Source organism: Miniopterus natalensis, chromosome X, assembly GCF_054644295.1.
Source record: "Miniopterus natalensis isolate mMinNat1 chromosome X, mMinNat1.hap1, whole genome shotgun sequence".
Lineage (NCBI taxonomy): Eukaryota > Metazoa > Chordata > Mammalia > Chiroptera > Miniopteridae > Miniopterus > Miniopterus natalensis.
Genome location: NC_142103.1, coordinates 72,494,572 through 72,512,787, shown reverse-complemented (window position 1 = coordinate 72,512,787; position 18,216 = coordinate 72,494,572). Strand labels below are relative to the sequence as shown.

Here is an 18,216-nt window from a genome sequence, read left to right as displayed (position 1 = left end):
CCCAGGGAGGAGCTCAAGCCTTCCTGCCTCTTGAGGGGATTTTGCGTGCCCCTCCCCCCAGGACCTATTCTTCGTTACCCAGGGAGGCCCAAGCAAGCACTATGCCCAGCACAGAGGGAACTTTCCGCTTGTACTGCCCCTGCTATCATACTGGTCACTGCAGGGAGGTAAATTTCAGTGTAGGAAGACTTTTTCTGGAGTCCAAGACTGCAGCGAACTGTGAAGTTTTTCTTTTTTTAATCCTCACGAGAGGATATTTTTTCCTTTACTTTTCAGAGAGAGAGAGTGGCGGTGGGGGAGAGAGACACGTGGATTGGTTGTCTCCCCAAAGTGTGTTTCCGGACCAGGGCTGGGGATGGAACCAGGCTGGAATCAAACCCGCAACCCTTCAGCCCGAGGGCCGCTGCTGTAACCACTGTGCCAAACCAGCGAGGGCACCTGTGAGGCTTTCATCTTACTTTGCCCCGCCACCCTTTGGCTGCCAGCCTAGAATGGTCCTTGGGCGTCCGCATGGACGAGCTGTTCCCGGTCCCCACCACCAGGAGGCGCCCGCGGGAACAGTTCCTTCCCGGGAGGTACCACTGAGGGGCTCAGAGGTAGGACTGTCCACTCCGGAAGCTACCTGGTCTGAGGCTGCGCCCCTCTTTTTCCACTTCTCTAGCTCCACCCTTGGGTTTCGACGTGGTCACATCCAGCTGGGCCGCCACTGGGTGAGAGATTACTTCCCAGATGTGGAGGGTGGGGACAGGGACTGTGCCGGGTGGTGATTGGCCGCGGCCAGGTTGACTGACTAAGCCCTTCCAGGGCGCAGGCTGGCTCCAGCTGGACCCCTAGCCGGGGCCCCTTTCTTCGCCCACCCAGTTCCCAGGGGCCATCTCTCCGGGGCGGCGACGACTGCGGACCCGGAGCTGAGGGTGAGGCGCGTGCGCGTGTTCGATGTGGCTTTTCAGAGTGTAGAGTTTTTCTCGGAGTTGACTGCTCCCCCCACTGACTGTCCCGACGGGGCTGACGACGCGGTCCCGGGCAGTGGCGAGGTTCGGCGCCGTCGCTGGCTCGTAGCCGGAGTCCGGGCCGGAAGCGCGGGGGACGCGGCGCTGTGTCCACGCGAGCTCTTAGCCCTGACTCGGTCCCCAGCCCGGCGGGGCGCGCTTAGCCCGGCACCGGCAGCCCTACCCATGCAGGCAGTTAAGGTCCAGCGAGGTCTCTGAGCGGGATTGGTGTCTGCCCAGGAAGTAAAGCGTGTCAGGCCTTTGGGGACATGTATCGCTGGGTGTGACATCACAGATGCTGCTTGGGTACGCGCGATCTCTCCGGGCCCTTGGGGGATTGAGTGAACGGGATATTTTATCTGAGTGGATGTTGTGCACCGTGGTCCAAGCGCCTCTTAGACTTTGTGTGCCTTTATCCCCGGGTGTGCATTTTCTGAGCTTTTGGGCATTTGTGTCCCTGGATGTGAGATCTCTGTGTGGGTGTTTGCACCTGCGGGTATGCAGTCTCTGACCAGTCTGCGATTCTGGGTCCCAAACTGATGGCCAGACTGGGTCCCAAACTGAACTGCTTGGAGGTGGGGGAGGTTTTATCTTAAGGTGTAAAGTATCTAAGCTGTTTGGAGGTCTGTGTCCAGGGTGTAGTTTCTCTGATCTGTCAGGGGACATTATCTTAAGGTTCCATGGTGTTTCTGAGTTACTTGAGCTGCTGTCTTTCTGTTTGTGCGGTGTCTGTATTAAGTTGGGGGGCTGTCTGTGTGCTTTGGGAGTCTGTCTCTAGGATGTGGGGTGGCAGCAGTTTTCTTTCCTGGGATGAGGGCTTTGGTCTCTTGGGCAGGGGTTGTCACAGTGAGTATGCTCTCTGCTTTGTTTGGGAGGCTATGACTCAAGTTGTGCGCTCTCATGCAGAGATTTTTTGCAATGTGTTTTAGGTTGTGTTGAGTGAGCTATTTTAGTGTTTTGGGGTATGTGAGTGCCTGTCTCTGGTAATATCTTTTATCTTTTTGATTGTGAAGTCTCTGTCCAGGAACTGAGGGTTTTGGAACCTGGCAGGTACGATTCCAAAGCCTGGAGCACCAAGTCCTGGTTGTGTGTCCTTGGGCAAGTCACTTGTCTCCTCGAGCCTCGGTATGTATCATAATCAATAAAATGAGGCAAGTGCCCATACTGGAGCGTACAGTACATCTTAGCAATGTGTGTCAAGAGCCTGGGTTCCAGTCTTCCGCAACGATTCTCTGAGCACCTGCATGTGTGTGAGCACTGATCTAGGAGTTGGGGTACAACAGAGAAAGAAATGGCAAAGTCTCTGATTTCATGGAGTTTGTCAGTAAATCTATAACATATGTGAGTGGCAAGTGCTGTGGAGAGAGAAAAGTACAGGTCAGGGGAAAGAGTATTTTATTCAGGGTGCTCAGGGAAGGTCTCCCTGAAAAGGTGATTGAGCAGAGAGACCTGGAGGAAGTGAGAGAGAGGCCGCAGATGACCTGAGGGAAGAGCATGCCAGGCAGAAGGAACAGCAAGTGCAACAGTGCTGAGGGGGAAAGGCACTCGCAGTGCTCCCGGAGGTCGGGGGGCCCGTGATGCCGGTGAAGCCGTCATCACTGGGTTCGACACACAGCGCTCCTGAGAGGTGTCTGGCATTGCCATCTCTATTTCTCCTCCAGCTCTGAGGGAGTTGGGGTCATGCTCATGTTCCAGACGAAGAACCTGAGGCTGCAAGAAGTGGCGTGAACTTGCTTTCCAGCTCACACCTGAAATTGCTAAAAGAGGGAGAAACATTCGACTGTGTCATGAGGCGAGGGCTTGAGTGTCATAGCTTCAGGAAGGAAGCCGTCCCCACTGAATGTCAGCCAGCCAGCCTGCGTAGACGAGAGCACAGGAATCACATAGACGAGAATACGGGAACCATGCCCATGATAACGTCTCTACCCTAGATGGAGGGAGGGGAGGATGCTAGCAAAGAGAGAGGGCCTGGAGCAGAGGAGAGAGGCAGGAAGGGGAAACTGGAGAACAGTGAGAAACAAGACAGGGGCTTCATATCATTCCCCTGATTGGGCCCGATTCACTTTAATAACTGATTGTCCTAAGACATCGTCACCTTTCCCCCTTCCTTGCCCTTTGGTTTCCGTCCCTTCCCTTTTGCACCAGAGCAGTTCTGTCCTAAAGCGGTCATGTCAGGTGTGGCAGAGCAAGGAGAGCAACTCTGGGGGTCAGAGCCCGGGCACAGGGAGGAGGGCACCCACACGTAGGGACAAGCTGCAGTGGGTGACAGAGCCCCAGGCAGTAAGGAGGATGTCCTTTGGGTCGGGTGGCGCAAGGCTGCCTGGCTCAGGGATGCAGCGCTGAGGGGGTTGTGAAGGTCAAGGCCGGGGGATTCTTCAGCACAACAGGGAGGGCGGCCTCTGTGTGGGGAAGGGCCGGCTTCTATCCACCGGGATTCATCGACTCAGGAAGTCTATAAGGACACCGGCAGCCGTGCCCCTGGCTTCGGGAAGGGGACTTACTGATGTGGAAAGGAAGCACACCAGAACAGACTCAGAGCCGTTAGACTGGAATCGGAGGCCTCCATGGGAACTCATGGTTTTCAATACACGCACACACGGTTGCGTGGATAGGGCAAAGGTATAGGTGCATATATTTACGTGGGCGGGTGGGTATGAGATTGTGTACCTCGTATGTTCCAATAGGTTTGGTCACAGCAACATTCCAGTAGCAACAGCACACCTAGCCCCCAGATCAGGCTTCGAAAGACGATGCTCCACGAAATGATTGGTTCCAGCACTGCGGAGGGAAAGAGGAGAGAATCTGGCTCAGTGCGCGGTGTCGATAATAAGGGAAACTCCAAGGACTCATGGGAAGATGTCAGAGGGCACACAAAATAGCTTGAAGGGACCCACTTGACAGTCGGGACAATTTTATTTTTTCAGCTTTGAGGCATTATTGACATGTAACATATGTAAGTTTAAGGTGTACAACGGGATGATTTGATACACATTTACATTGTGAAATGGTGACCTCAATAAGGTTCGTTAACATCTCCATCCCCTCATAATTACCGTTGCGTGTGTGTGGTGATAACATGTGACATGTACTCCCTCAGCATCTTTCAGTATGTAACACGGTGTTGCTAATTGTGGTCCCCGTTCGGCCAGTCAGATCCCCACGACTTTTTCATCGTATAGCTGGAAGTTTGTAGCTGTGGTGAGCATTTCCCCCAGGCCCTGGCAACCACCGTTCTAACCTCTATTTCGATGGGTTTGGATTTTTTAGTTTCCACACATGTGACGGCATACAGTAGTTGTCTTTCTCTGTCTGACTTATTTCACTTAGCATAAACCCTTCAAAGTCCATCCATAGCTGCAAAAGGCAAAAAGGCAGCATTTCCTTTCTTATGGTTGGATAATACCATCATTGATGCCCAGGATGGTTCTGAACGAGTCGTGGCTCTTGGCTCCTGGGACTGGGGTCGTTCCCTGTGAGAACAAGGCCTCTCCAGGCTGAGACACCAGGGGAAGGGTCCAGTCTGGGTTCTGAAGCTAGTGGAGAAAGCTGTCTGGTTTGGGACAGCAGCTGACATCAGGAAAAGACAGCTGAAAGGAGAGGGAGAGGCGATGTCCTCAGGTCAGGCGAAGGCGTCTGCTAGGTGAAGGGAAGACATTTGCCCTAGTTGCGGATGCTCTAGGCTCGCGTGGAATGGACTTGGGTGCCAGAAAGGACCAAAGGCTGAGAGGAGGTGGGATAATAGGTCGCATAACCTCACGTCATGTCTTACATGGTCCCCGAGAAAAGCTTATGCCATTATGGGGGTCTAAGATGTCATCTCCTGTCCCAACGGCCGTCCAGCGGCCATGAGGAGAATGGATTTGAGATAAACTACAGCCTTCGGGGGGAAGGCCAGTGGAGTTGTGACGTCCTCTCAGAGATCCAGTGCCCTGCCCGTGCTTTGACTCTCACGCTGTGTTCATATGTTGTCTTCCTGGCTGCTTTCAGGTTGATCTCCTCAACTGTGTGTCTCTCCCAGGAAGGGTCAGTACATTGGAGGCAGGCTGGCTACCAGAGGATTTAATAATACCCCTGAGAGTCCCCCAGCAGAGTAAAAAATCACTGTTTCTAGGGCACTGTGGTGGCCACACGGAGATTCCCTGGGTGTGGATTGCACAGTGCACATTTTTAAAAGTGAAGCACTTACCCAAAGTCAGCTACCAGCAAGGGAAGGCTCAGAGCTGTACTGAGCCCAGAGAGAACCTAGAGAAATGGGGGATCTGACCCAGAACTCTGGAATGCACCCCAGTGTCAGATGCTGTTTGCATCAAAGGCAGGTGAGCATGCGCAGTAGCATTCATCAGATTCCATCGGATGTGCGTACGGACTGGACATGATGTCTCCTAAGTGCATGAAATACTGTGGGTGACCAGTCAGCGTACACACGTCACAAGGAACGGTTTGTGCTTCCTAGCAAGGCCTCTACACGAATTTGCTGCTGTTGATGTTGGTACCAACAATGTCATCGTCATTATCATCATGGAAAGTAGCTTGTGGTATTAATTGAGCCAGGAAAGCAACAGATACAATATTATAAACACATTACCACCCCCCCCCCCCAGTCTCACAATTGTAAAAATGCTTAGAAAGTGCTGGAAGGGAATAACCATGCAGTAAGTCATTTTCTCTAAGTGGGAACCTCTAGATAATCTCCAAATAATGTTATTTATTGTTTTATTTGCTGTAACATCATCATTACACAGCCAGTGTTTCTATTATGGTTTTTTAAATAGTTTTTCTGAAGATTCATTGTCTTAATAATCTAAGATTGATTGTCAGTGAATCTTGGGATTAGCAATGAATCTCGGGTGACTCCAAGCAGAAACGAGAAGTCACTGCGAAGGTGAGAGCGCAGTAAAGGGAACAGGCAGCTAAGTGCCGTTTTCTGGCTGCTGTTGCGGTCAGAGGACGCAGTGGTCCATTATGGTGGTGACAGCGCGTCCTGGTCTGAGGTCTGGGAGCGCAGCGCTGCACTTAGTGATGAGAGTTCTGAGGACCCGCCATCAGCGTTAACAAGGGGGCACTGAGTGTTTGAAGGCACGAAGGCCTCAGCCCTTATCATGGGCAGACGCAGAAGCTTCTAGCAAAACCACCCGTGCCTTCGCCTTCCTCGACCAGGTCGGAGTGACTGCTGAGACACTGCTGACTGTTCTGGATAACTGTGAAGATAACCTTGTGTGTGTGTGTGTGTGTGTGTGTGTGTGTGTGTGTGTGTGTGTTTAACAAACAGAAAGAAAGACTCTTCATTTATTTAACTTCGGTTCACTAAGCTACATCTATGGTTTAGGCACTGTGCTGGGTGCCCGGGTGTTAAATAAAATAAAATAAAATAATAAAATTAAATTAAAATAAAATAAAATAAATAATAAAATAAAATAATAAAATAAAATAAAAAATAGAATAAGTAAAATAAAATAATAAAATAAGTAAAATAAAATAATAAAATAAAATAAATAAAATAAAATAATAAAATAAAATAAAGTAAAATGACACATTTCCTGCCCTCATAGGGCTTAAGTGAAATCATGAGAAAGTGGTGAATCTAATGATCACACATATAAATATAAAAGTTACTCCTGTGATTGGTGGTACCAAAGAGGCGCACTCCAGGGCTTGGGAAGAAATGACTTTAGCTAGATCTTTAGGGAAGTCTTCCTCGAAGAGGCATCGGCTGAGTTGAAATATGAAGGGTGCACAGGAGTTCGCTACTCAGCAGCCTTCAGGAAGAGGGGACAGTGTAAGTGGAAAACCTTGGGGAATTGGAGGATGTGAAAGGAGCCAGTAAAAGAGACAAAGGAGAGAGCTCTGGTTTGCACATGGCTAGAGAGGTGGGCAGGGGCTAGGCCATGCCTTGAGGTCCTTGTGTAGGAATGTGGTCTTTATCTAAAAATTAATGGGCAAAATGGGCAAAGGACCTGAATAGATACCTCTCCAAAGAGGACATGCAGATGGCCAAGAGATATATGAGAAAATGCTCAACATCGCTAATCATCAGAGAGATGCAAATTAAAATCACAATGAGGGATCACTTTACACCTATCAGAAGGGCTGCCATCAACAAATCACCAAATGACTCCTGCTGGAGAGGGTGTGGAGAAAGGGGCACCCTGGTACACTGCTGGTGGGAATGCAGACTGGTGCAGCCACTATGGAAAACAGTATGCAGGTTCCTCAAAAAATTAAAACTAGAGCTGCCTTTTGACCCAGTGATCCCACTTCTAGGATTATATCCTAAGAATCCTGAAACACTAGTCAGGAAGAATACATGCACCCCTATGTTCATAGCAGCACAATTTACAATAGCTAAGATCTGGGAACAGCCCAAGTGCCCATCAGTAGATGAGTGGATAAAAAAGCTGTGGGACATTTACACCATGGGATACTATGCAGCTGTAAAGAAGAAGGTTCTCTTATCCTTTGGGACAACATGGATGGACGTGGAGAATATTATGCTAAGTGAAATAAGCCAGGCAGAGAAAGAGAAACATTACATGATCTCACTTATATGTGGAATCTAAAGAACTTAATAAACTGATGAACAGAATAGATTCAATGACATGGAAACATGGATCAGACTGATGAATGTCAGAGGGATGGAGGAGGGCAGGTGGGTGGAGGGGAAGAGATTAACCAAAGAATTTATATACATATATGCACAACCCAAGGACATGGACAGTAGTGGGGAGAGGGACTGGGGAGGGGAATCGAAAGGGGTGGAATGGGTCATTGGGGGAAAAAAGGGACATCTGTAATATTTTAAACAAAAATAAACAAAACAAAACAAAAAGTAATGGGCAGGAGATCACAGTCTGATTCCCGGTCAGGGCACATGCCCAGGTTGCGGTCATGCTCTCCAGCAGAAGTTCAGCAGGCAGCCAATCAATGACTCTCTCATCATTGATGTTTCTCTCTCTCTCTCCCTCTCCCTTCCTCTCTCTGAAATCAATGAAGGTATATTTTAAAAATAAAAATTAGAAGTAATGGGCAGGCCTGCAACTGTGAGAGGGAGGGGAAGGGAGACGGACACAGGCACCCTGAGTGGATGTGAGGGAGCAGTTAGAAAGCAGGTTTGACCATCGAAGGGAGAGAGCCTTTGGACTAGAGCAGATGGAATAGACATGGGGAAAAGTGTCAGCATTAGACAGATATCTGGGAAATGAAATGGACAAAACTCAGCAAGGATTTGGGCTCCAGGTGGAGGAGAGGAAGATGTAAACCATTAAGCCCGAGTTTCTGTGTTTGGTAATGAGTACAGAGGTGCCACTCACCGACATGGGGAAATGAGAAGAGGACCAGGTTCCAAAATAAGACTTTATTTGTGTGAACTCGTGGTCAGAATGGAACACAATGACCAGTATTTAAGTACTTTCCTTAACGGTTCCTTTACCTGTTTAAAAAAAAAAAAAAAAGTCAGAGGTATTGAGATATAATTTACATTTAAAGTGTACAGTTTGTAGAGTCTTGACAACTGTATAGGATTGCTAACCACCGCCACAATAAAAATATAGAAAATTTCCAACGCTTGAGAATGCTCCGTTGTGCCATTTGCTGTCAGGCGCCTTCCTTCGCTCCCATGCCCCGGCTGCCGCAGGTGCGCCCTGTGCCTGTAGCTGGGCCCGCTCCAGAATGCCACCTACATGGACGCAGAGGATGTGCAGCCCTTCGCATCCGCCTTCTTTAACTCAGCGCCCCCGAGACGCAGCCCCGCTGTCACTTGCGCCGGTAGTTCGTTCTAATTACTGTGGAACAGTCCCTTGTGTGGGCGTTGGTTGCCTTTCGTCCGTATACCAGTTGTGCACTCTCTGGGTGGCTTCTCGGTTCAGCATTACAAATAAAAGTGCTGTGTGTGGACATTATGTTTTCATTTCTCTTGGAAAGAATTCTCTAGGAGTGGAATTGCTGCGTGGTATGAAAAATGGATGTTTAATATTCAAAGTAGGTGCCTGATATTGGCTACCCACTCCAGTTTCTTGTGCTTGTTGGTTTTATGATGCATCTCTTCCCCTACTTCCACTGTCAATCTGTTTGTATCTCTGAATGTCAACTGTGTCTCCTATAGAGGACATAAAGTTGCACCTTGTTTTTTCAACCCGGTCTATCGATGCCTGCCTTTTGATTGGCCTGTTTAATCTGTTCACATTTACTGTTCTTACTCACATAGGTGGACTTGCATCCGCCATTGCACTTTTTCTTCTGTGTTTTGTGTGTTTTTGTTCCTTGGTTCCTCCTTTACTGCTTTCTTTGGCATTCAATGCATGTTTTCTAATGTAGCATTTAATTTCTTTAATGATTTTCTCACTATATTCTTTGTCCCTCTTATCCATGGGGGACACATTCCTAGGCTCCCAGTGGATGCCTAAAACCACGGAGAGTACTGATCCCTGGATCCACTGTGTTTATGCGTATACACACATACGTTTTAGGGCTTCTCTTTGGCATATCCAGTTGCCATCATCACTCCCCTCGTACTTTTGGGCCATTGTCATGTTAAATGACAGTTATTTGAGCACAAGCACTGCGATACCTCAACAGATGATCTGATAACTGAGACTGTTACTAAGTGATTAGCAGGCTGCTGGTAGTGGATACAGCGTGGGTATGCTGGGCAAAGGTATGGATGGTCCACTTTGGGGGCGGGGAGGCCCAGAGTTGGATGACAAGAGATTGCATCACGCTATTCAGAATGATGTGCAATTTAAAACTTATGCATTGCTACTTTCTGGTATTTACTCTTTGGAATTTTTTTCCCAGAGGTTTTTTTTTTTATTTATATTTATTGTTGAGAGTATTACAGGTGTCTAATTTTCCCCCCGCAATTAACCCCCTCCACTTTGCTCCCACCCCCTCCCCAGGCCTTCACCCTGTTATTAACTGTGTCCATGGGTTATGCATATATGCATACAATTTCTTTGGTTAATCTCTTCTCACCCTCCACCCCCCTTCCCTCTTTCCACTGAAATATGATCGTCTTTTGCATGCTTCAGTGTTTCTCGATCTATTTACTTCGTCAGATTCTTTTGTACATTAGCTTCTTCTTAAAGAAGACCCTTCAGCTTTTCCTGTAGTACTTCTCTGGTGGTGATGAACTCCTTTAGCTTTTTCTTATCTGTGAAACTCTTTATTTTACCTTCAGTTCTAAATGATAGCTTTGCTGGGTAGAGCAATCTTGGTTGTGGTTCCATGTTTTTCATTACTTTGAATATTTCTTGCCACTCCCTTCTGGCCTGCAAAGTTTCTGTTGAGAAATCACCTGTGAACTGTATGGATGCTCCCTTGTAGGTAACTAACAGCTTTTCTCTTGCTGCTTTTAAGATTCTTTCTTTGTCTTTAACCTTTGACATTTTAATTATGATGTGTCTTGCTGTGGGCCTCTTTGGGTTCCTCTTCTTTGGGACCCTCTATGCTTCGTGGACTTCTACGTCTATTTCTTTCCCCTGGTAAGGGACGTTTTCTGTCATTTTTTCAAATACGTTTTCAATTTCTTGGTCTCTTTCTTCCCCTTCTGGCACCCCAATAATACGAATGTTGGGCCTCTTGAAATTGTCCCAGAGGCTCCTTATACTATCTTCCTATTTCTGGATTCTTTTTTCATTTTGCTCTTCTGGTTGGGTGTTTTTTGTTTCCTCATGTTCCAAATTGCTGATTTGATTCTCAGCGTCCTCTAATCGACTGTCGATTCCATGTAAATTATTCTTCATTTCAGACCCTGTAGCCCTCATTTCAAATTGGTACTTTATTATGTTATCGATTTTCTCAGTTATTTCCCTAATAGTCTACTTAAACATCCTTATAAACAAAATTCTGAACTCTGTATCTGTTAGCTTGCTTGGATCTATTTCATTTAGTTCCTCTTCTAGAGATTTCTTCTGTTCTTTCCTTTGTGACATGTTTCTTTGCCTCCACATTTTGACAGCTTCCAGGTGTTTGTTTCTGTGTATTAGGTAGAGCTGCTATGTCTCCTGGAATTTGTAGAGTGCCTTTGTGTAGTAGGTGTCCTGTAGGGTCCAGTGGCTCAGCCTCCCAGTCACCTGAGCTGGGCCTTCTAGGAGCTCCCCTGTGTGGGCTGTGTGCACTGTTCTGTTGTAGTTGAGCCTTGGTTGCTGTTGGCGTCCCTGGGAGGAACTGACCCCCAGGCCAATCAGCTGTGAGGACCAGCTGCAACTACAGCCAAAGAGCTGCTGTGCGGGAGACACCCCTATGGATCAGGATTTACTTCAGAGGAGCTTTGGTGTTCACCAAGTGCACCCCTTGAGTGTGACTGGTGTATGTGGTAGGGCCGTAATCCAGCGTGATCGAGTATGACCACTGGGTGCACTGACTCTGGGGCCTCCTGGGAGGTGTAAAGTCAGCCTCTGCCAGTGCCTTGCCCCAGGGCCACCCAGCATGAGCTACACAGCAAACCATAGTTGGCTGCTACTTGTGCTGGGCTGGTGTTGTCCGGGAGAGGCCAAGCTATGAGCCAATGCAGGCTGCCACTAATGCTAGGCCTGGGCCCGCTGCTGCTTGTTTGAGGGATTTTAGGAAAGTCCTAAGCATGAGGCTGGAGAGGCCACTTGCACAGAAAAGCCCCTGGAAATGGCTTGGAGGAGCTTGCAGGTGGGGAGGGGCGTAGCCAAAGCTGTGAGTCAGGTGCTGGTGATTCAAATATGGCGCCTGGTGGCTGTGTGCGGGGAGGACTCGGCAAAGGAGCAGTGGCCTCTGCCAGCCCTTCTGCCTGGGAGAAAGCCACCCCTCCACCTCTCGCCCCAATTTCAGGCAGGTTAGTTCCTCCCCAAATGTCCCAGGTTCCTTTCAAGCTGCTGCCTGGCGCTGAGGCTCAGAGGGAGCGCGTCTGAGTGAGTCCGTGCGCGGGCCCTTTAAGAGGAGCTGCCTGGGACGCTGCAGCTTCCGCGACCCTCAGCCACAGTCTTTGCTGGTTTCACAGCCCGGAGTTGTGGGGACGTCTCTTCCCGGCCCTGGAGCCCTGGGCTGGGGGCCTGCTGTGGGGCTGGGACCCCTCGCTTCTCCGGGAAACCCCCACCGCCGAGATGTCCCTCCCCGGTTTAAACCGTGGCACCGGGTGTGGGCCCGCAGCGAGTCTCCGATTCAGTCCCCACGCGCCCGCGTCTCCGCCCCTCCTGCCGGTCTCGGTGCTTCTTCAGGTCCCTGGTTGGGGGGCTTCTGTTCAGCCAGATCTCAGGAGGCTCTGAGTGATGGCGGTTCTCTATTGTGGTTGTAATTTTGATGTGGTTGTGGGAGGCGGCCGGTGCAGCTCTTACCTTCGCCGCCATCTTGTTTTCTCCCAAAGATTTTTAATTATCATTTAGATTTATATAAAAGATATGAGACTATGCACACTATTGTATCTGGGTACATTTCCGTACTTTATGGTTTTTGAGCAATCGATTCATTTCTTCTAAGTTGTTGCATTTCCTTATGGAGAGCCGAATGTAGCATTACCTTATTGCCCTTTCATATTTGCTGGATCTGTAGGAAAATCACCTCTTTCGCTCCTGCTGTTGGTAACTTGGTAACTTTTCTCCACCCCACCCCGCATCTGCTAGAGGTTTATTAATATTATCGATCCTTTCAAAGAACCAGTTTTTATTTAATTGTGTTTCTCTACTCTTTTTTCTGTTAGAAATGTCATTGATTTCTGCTCTTATTTTTACTAAAATAAATTTGTATTTATACTTGCTAGGAATTTTTATTTCCATAATCTCAAGCAAACTTTTGACTATATGAACAGCCAGTGAGGATGAAGGTGAAAATTTTAAAGTGTGTCAGTGTGGTACAAATGCGTAGAACTGAGTAAAAGTCTACTTTTTGAAAGACTAGGAGCACTTACGAGAAGAACGTGTGTCAGTCACACATTGATAGTTGTTAAAATTATGCTTGGGGATAGTTTGTAAAAAGTCAGAGGGCATTGGCACGGTTGACTGTGGCCCATCATTTCTCATTGCATGTCATATGGATGGAATAATGGATCTCATTTCTAAATCCCTTACCGTATGCCATCAGTATGCGGAGCTCTTGAGACGTATCATCCCATTTAACACACAGAAGGATCCTAGGAGGTTAGGCTCATGATTATCTCCATTTTACAGCTTGGAAACGGAAAAGCAGAAAAGTTAAGATGAATAATACTGGATTTCCTTTCTTCTCTTATCACCATTTGCTGCATTCTGGGTTCTTCTGGCGGCACATGTCCCTTGCTACCTTCTCCTCTTTGGAACCTTCATCTTACCTTCATGTCCAGACCCAAGGGCCGCCTGGAGCTTTGAGCACAGCCTAGGCCTCCACGGATCCACTCCGGGAATGCAGCCCAATGTGGATTTCTGCATCTTCCCCGATGACCTCTGAAGAGACTTCCCAGGAAGTCACAGCAGCCTCCCTCCCTTCCTTCCTTCTCAGAGCTGCTAATGATGGACCTCAGTGACCCGAACCCCATTCCTGGCCCCACCGGCCCTGCCCCTCTACCAGAGGGGCTCCTCCAGCAGCAGTACAGAGATGGGAAAACCCTGCCAGAGAGGCAGTGGGAAAGGTCAACGTCCCCTCAGAGGAAGAAAACTTTTCTTGGCCCTGTGAGAGGGTGACACCTCGATCGCTTGGCACCTTATCGGGTTCAGAGGGAAGCCAGAATCTCTTCATCCAGTGATAGAGATCAGAATCGATTTAGATGTGGATGTGGATACTGCCAGAGGCACAAGTCAAATGCTTGCGGGACACTTGCGGAGAGGAACGGGGCCCCACATCCTTCCTCCTGGGAAAGCCTCATGCAGGGCCTCAGTGGCTTGACCCTCAACCTGGGTGGCAATCGGCCCGGCCTTCTGCCAGAAGGGCTGCCCCAACAGCAGCAGGGAGAGGAGATGTGCAAACTGGAAAGGCACCAGGATAGCAAAAGAATGTTCCAAAGGCTCCTGAAACAGTGGTTAAAACAAAACTGACAGTCTCACCTCATATGGCGGAGACCTGGACGGTTTCGACAGGGACGCTGGAGTTGCCGGACGCTGGGCATGGACTCTTTTTGGGGACCAAACAGTAAGCCGTAGTCGGAGGAGGAACTCAACCGGTTTTGACCAGAAATCCCGTGAGCATGTGTTGATCTGATCCCAGGAAGATCATGACCTTTCCTGCCAGGAATAAGACCAGTCTGGGGCATTCTGAGGCCAGGGACACTGCATATAGGTGGTCCTCAGCTCCTATATCCCAGCTCCCGTGATGCATGGTGTCCCTCTAACACCCCAGATCTCTGTCTTTCCTCCACGTGCTGATCTCCATGAGATAGACAGTGTCTCTGCAGTGTGAATGCCCTTCCTGGTGGTGCCCATTGCTTTTGTGCCATTTTATTGACTGCCTCCAAATAGCAGCCCCATGAGCACTAGAATACATGTGTGCTAATATGAGATCAGTTTCAAGACTCTAAGGCTAAAGAAAGCGTGGAAAGCAGATGTGCAGCTGGAACGCGGTGGCTGACCTTTGCGTTCTTTGGGTAAGCCATGCCGCACAGGAGCCAGATGCAGGGAGACATTGCCCTGCTCCTAAACATTGAGCGGCATTCCTCCTTGGAGGAGTGTCTGGTGGACTACCTCATTGTTGGTACCACATAAACATACGTATGAAAGGAAACTGCCTTTAGAACTCAGGTTTGTTCATCCATATTGGTTTGTTCTTTGTCAGATCTGAGATCATTATATATAAGTCCCAGAGCAGCAGATCTGGATTAGGGGAGGAGGGAGGAGTACAGAGAACACGGTCAAGTCACTGTTGGCAGCCCTGCAACACGAACAGCCTTCAGATCATCCAGGCGGAGCAAAGGAAGAGTCCTGCTGTCCAGGGAGAGTTGGAAGCAGAGTCCGTGCCCACAGTAGGGGGTCCTGGGAGCTAGTGCTGGTGCGCTTGGACTAAGGCTCCAGGGGCCGTTCCCTGGTGCCTGGCATCCCCGGGTTCGTGAATGTGAACAGCATTTCATGCCTGCTGCATGAGAACCAGAACAGCATTGAGTTATTAAGAGTCGGGATTTGGACATACTACCTTTTCATTTCAGGAGGCACGTACGAATGGTTAAATCTACTTTTTCCCCCACAGAACCTGATGGCGTGTACCCAGGCAGTGACGGTGCAGCTCATCTGAAGTGAAGTGAAAAAAAAGTCTGCATTCTGTCAGTGGGTTTTCAGGTGACCCCAGAGCTGTATTGCTGCAAACATGTACGCATCTGCTGCAGACAGAAGTGGCTTGAGAACAGGTACGTTCATTAGATTCTGAACTTGTGATCTCATCTGAGAGCTCCATGGACCCTGCCAGGCTTGTCTCATAACCCCAGGGGAGAAGATCAGTAGAGCGGGGCCCATCTTTCTTGAAACACAAAGGCCTAACTGCAGCCTGGTGATTTGGGCTGTGTTGTGAGCAGGGCTAATGTGGCATTTCACTGTCATTGGTCCTTTGCTAGGTGTCAGATAATATGCTACACATGTCAGTTTATTTCATCCTTTCCCACAGACCCATCATTGAGCAAGATTTCCATCCCAGTGTATGAGGTGGGAAGCAGAGTACAGAGAAGGTGGGACCATGCCCAGCTGGCAGAGGTCAGAAAGGGATGGCCTCACTCCAGCAGCCACACCAGGTCAGTCCTGCCAACCACAATCAGTCGTTTACCACCCGTGAAGGTTTCCACTGTCTCCCTTTGCCTCCCCCCAGCATGCTAGGCTGGCTGTTGGCATGGGCAAGAAGAGGAATCGCAGAGCAGGTTCCTGCCCTGGGGAATTGAGCTTTTAATCAGGGAGAGAGATCTGACACCCTTAGATGTGGTAGAGAGTGCATCATGGTCCCCTGTGAGGCTTGGTGGCCAGGAGAAGAGAGGGGTGAGTTGGAACTAACTGCTGACTTTTCTACATCAGGGCACACGGACAATGGGTGGGCAGGGGTAACCTGGGAGTCGGCAGCCACCCCCTGCCCACCTAAAGGCTCTGTCCGCATACCCAAGTATGGGGTGTAGGAGGAGATCTGGGGTCACACCTGAGACAGCATGCTTTCCCAACTGACAGACTAGGAACCGGGATCCAGTGATGCCCAAACATGCCCAGCGTGTCAAGTTCTAGACCAGGGACTGAGCCAGGGCCACCGGGAGGCAAGAAAATATTGGGAGAAATGTAGCACATGAGCCAGTTGATATGAAATGCCCAGAAAAGGTAAATGTAGAGAGACAGAAATTAGATGAGAGGCTGCATGGGCCTGGACGTGGTAATGGGGATTGACTGCTAACAGGAACATGGGATCTCTTCTGGGTGATAAAAATGTTCTAAAATTGCATTGTGGTGATGGTGGCACAACTCTCTAAATTTACTAAAAGTCGCTGCATTGGACACTAACTGTACATTACACCTCAATGAAGCTATTTGCAAAATGTAATGCAAATGTCCCAGTCAGTCATGGAGGGCAAGTTGTGCCATTGGCCCTGCTGCTTCTGTGCTCTGGGTCCTGCCTGCATGACCCATCATCGCCTGCCTCCTGCACGTGTCCTGGATGCTCCCACCAGAGGGAGGCACTGTGCAATAAGGCCAGGAGGAGTGCTGGTGACTGCGTGTGTCTGGGCGTGTCTCACTGAGTCTCTGTGTGTTCGTGCACAGGCGCCCTTCGGGGGGACGTAATGGTCGAGTGGCAATTCCACGGCGAGGGCAGCTCCCACAATCCATCCTGCGCCTGGAATTCCACTTAGGTGTTTTCTCTTCTTCACGAGTCCCACAGACCCAGCTTCTCTTTCCCTGGCAACCAACCTCTGCCCTTAGCTTCAAGCTCTGATCACAGGAAGACACACAGAGTGGGGAGGGGTGCCGGCCCCTTCATAGAGCCCCCTGCCCCAGCTCAGCGACCCAGCGGGGATGCGCGGCATAGCGGTAACCAAGGCGACAGATTCTAGCTGCTTTTCCACCAGCCTGGCCCTTCTCCCTCCACTCTGCCTGCCTGGTGTCAGGCAAGCAACGGGGCGTTATGGCATAAACTCCTCAGTCCTTGAAATTGTTCTAAATATGAGTGTGATGTAAAGTAAGTATTCCATAAGCTGCTCTCGAAAGACAAGACACATCACACAGTTTTTAAAATTTCTCAGTAATAGCAAACATGGCCGTAAAGTCCAAGATTCTGAGAGCAGTACAGGTGAGGCAGAGCGTGTGCTCAGGCTTCCTCACTGCAGCTGTGCCTCCAGTTGCCCCGGGAGCGTCCTTCAAAGAACAGATGCTGGCGCCCAGCCCCAGAGGCTGAATTAGTAGGTCTGGAAGGTGGCCCCAGCAGGAGCATTATTGGGCACTTCTCCTGTGAAACCTAGGTTGCCCCTGTCAAAACAGAACCATCCTTACCGGAGGAAACCTAGCACTGGAACAGTGAGACTCCTTTACAAAGAAAGCAGGTTCTCATCGTTACCTGCTGGGCTGGGCTGATCCCTTAGGATGAGGAAAGGAAAGCACATGTCAAAGTGAATGTGTGTTCAAAAACCCCCTTTGTACTTGCTGTTCTCCATGTTCCTGAAGCCAAAATCGTAAAGGTAAAACCTCACATTTGCTAATGAAACGTACTACTTTTTATTTCTCGTCGAGATCCCTTGTGTTTACTTACTTTAAAAGTTTGTAAAACGTAGAGAGGACTCAGAAAGGTCACAGTAGTTCTGTGAGAATTACAGATGGCTGAGATTTCCACCGGTTCATGTAGAAGGATCAGCTGTCAGGTCTTTCCACTGCATTTGTGGAGTTACATTTTTCACTTTTTATTATAATTTATGTTTTCCAGTTAACTCATGCTCTCAGGGAAAGACCAAATAGGTCAGGATGTTTATGATGAAAAATAAAACTGAGCAAACCCTTGTTCCCTGCATAGCCCTGGACACTCGCCTCAGCAAACGTTCTCCTCCAGCCATGATGGGCTGACATTGCCGTGTCCTGATTCCTTGAATGTAGACAATGCCTGTTGAGTGCTTGTAGAAGATGAGAATTTCAGTGTGTCGGGAAAATTACAGGGTACAGGTTCTCCTCCGACTTCCTGTGAGGGACCCAGCCAACCCAGGACATAGGCCCCTGCACAGGACGTCTTCAGTGACTGCCAAGAAGGAGACCTCACAGGGGAATTTAGGAACATCTCTGGCAACATGAGGGTCATGGTTTAGCCTTTTCCAGAGCAGGACAAGGGGAGTCATGGGGCAATGGAGATAACACCTAGTGGC

At 49.1% G+C, this 18,216-nt stretch overlaps 1 protein-coding gene across 1 annotated transcript in view; it reads left to right on the top strand.

Moving 5' to 3' along the window:
- The first annotated feature begins 510 nt into the window (after positions 1-510).
- The window catches only part of LOC148090566 (protein FAM156A/FAM156B-like), a 58,364-nt gene continuing 40,658 nt past the window's right edge, over positions 511-18,216 (top strand). The window contains 6 exon segments of the mRNA XM_087813387.1: positions 511-575; positions 662-738; positions 862-1,034; positions 13,303-13,398; positions 13,400-14,499; positions 15,096-15,252. Coding sequence (XP_087669513.1) covers positions 511-575; positions 662-738; positions 862-1,034; positions 13,303-13,398; positions 13,400-13,954 — 966 coding nt within the window. The 3' untranslated portion in view covers positions 13,955-14,499; positions 15,096-15,252.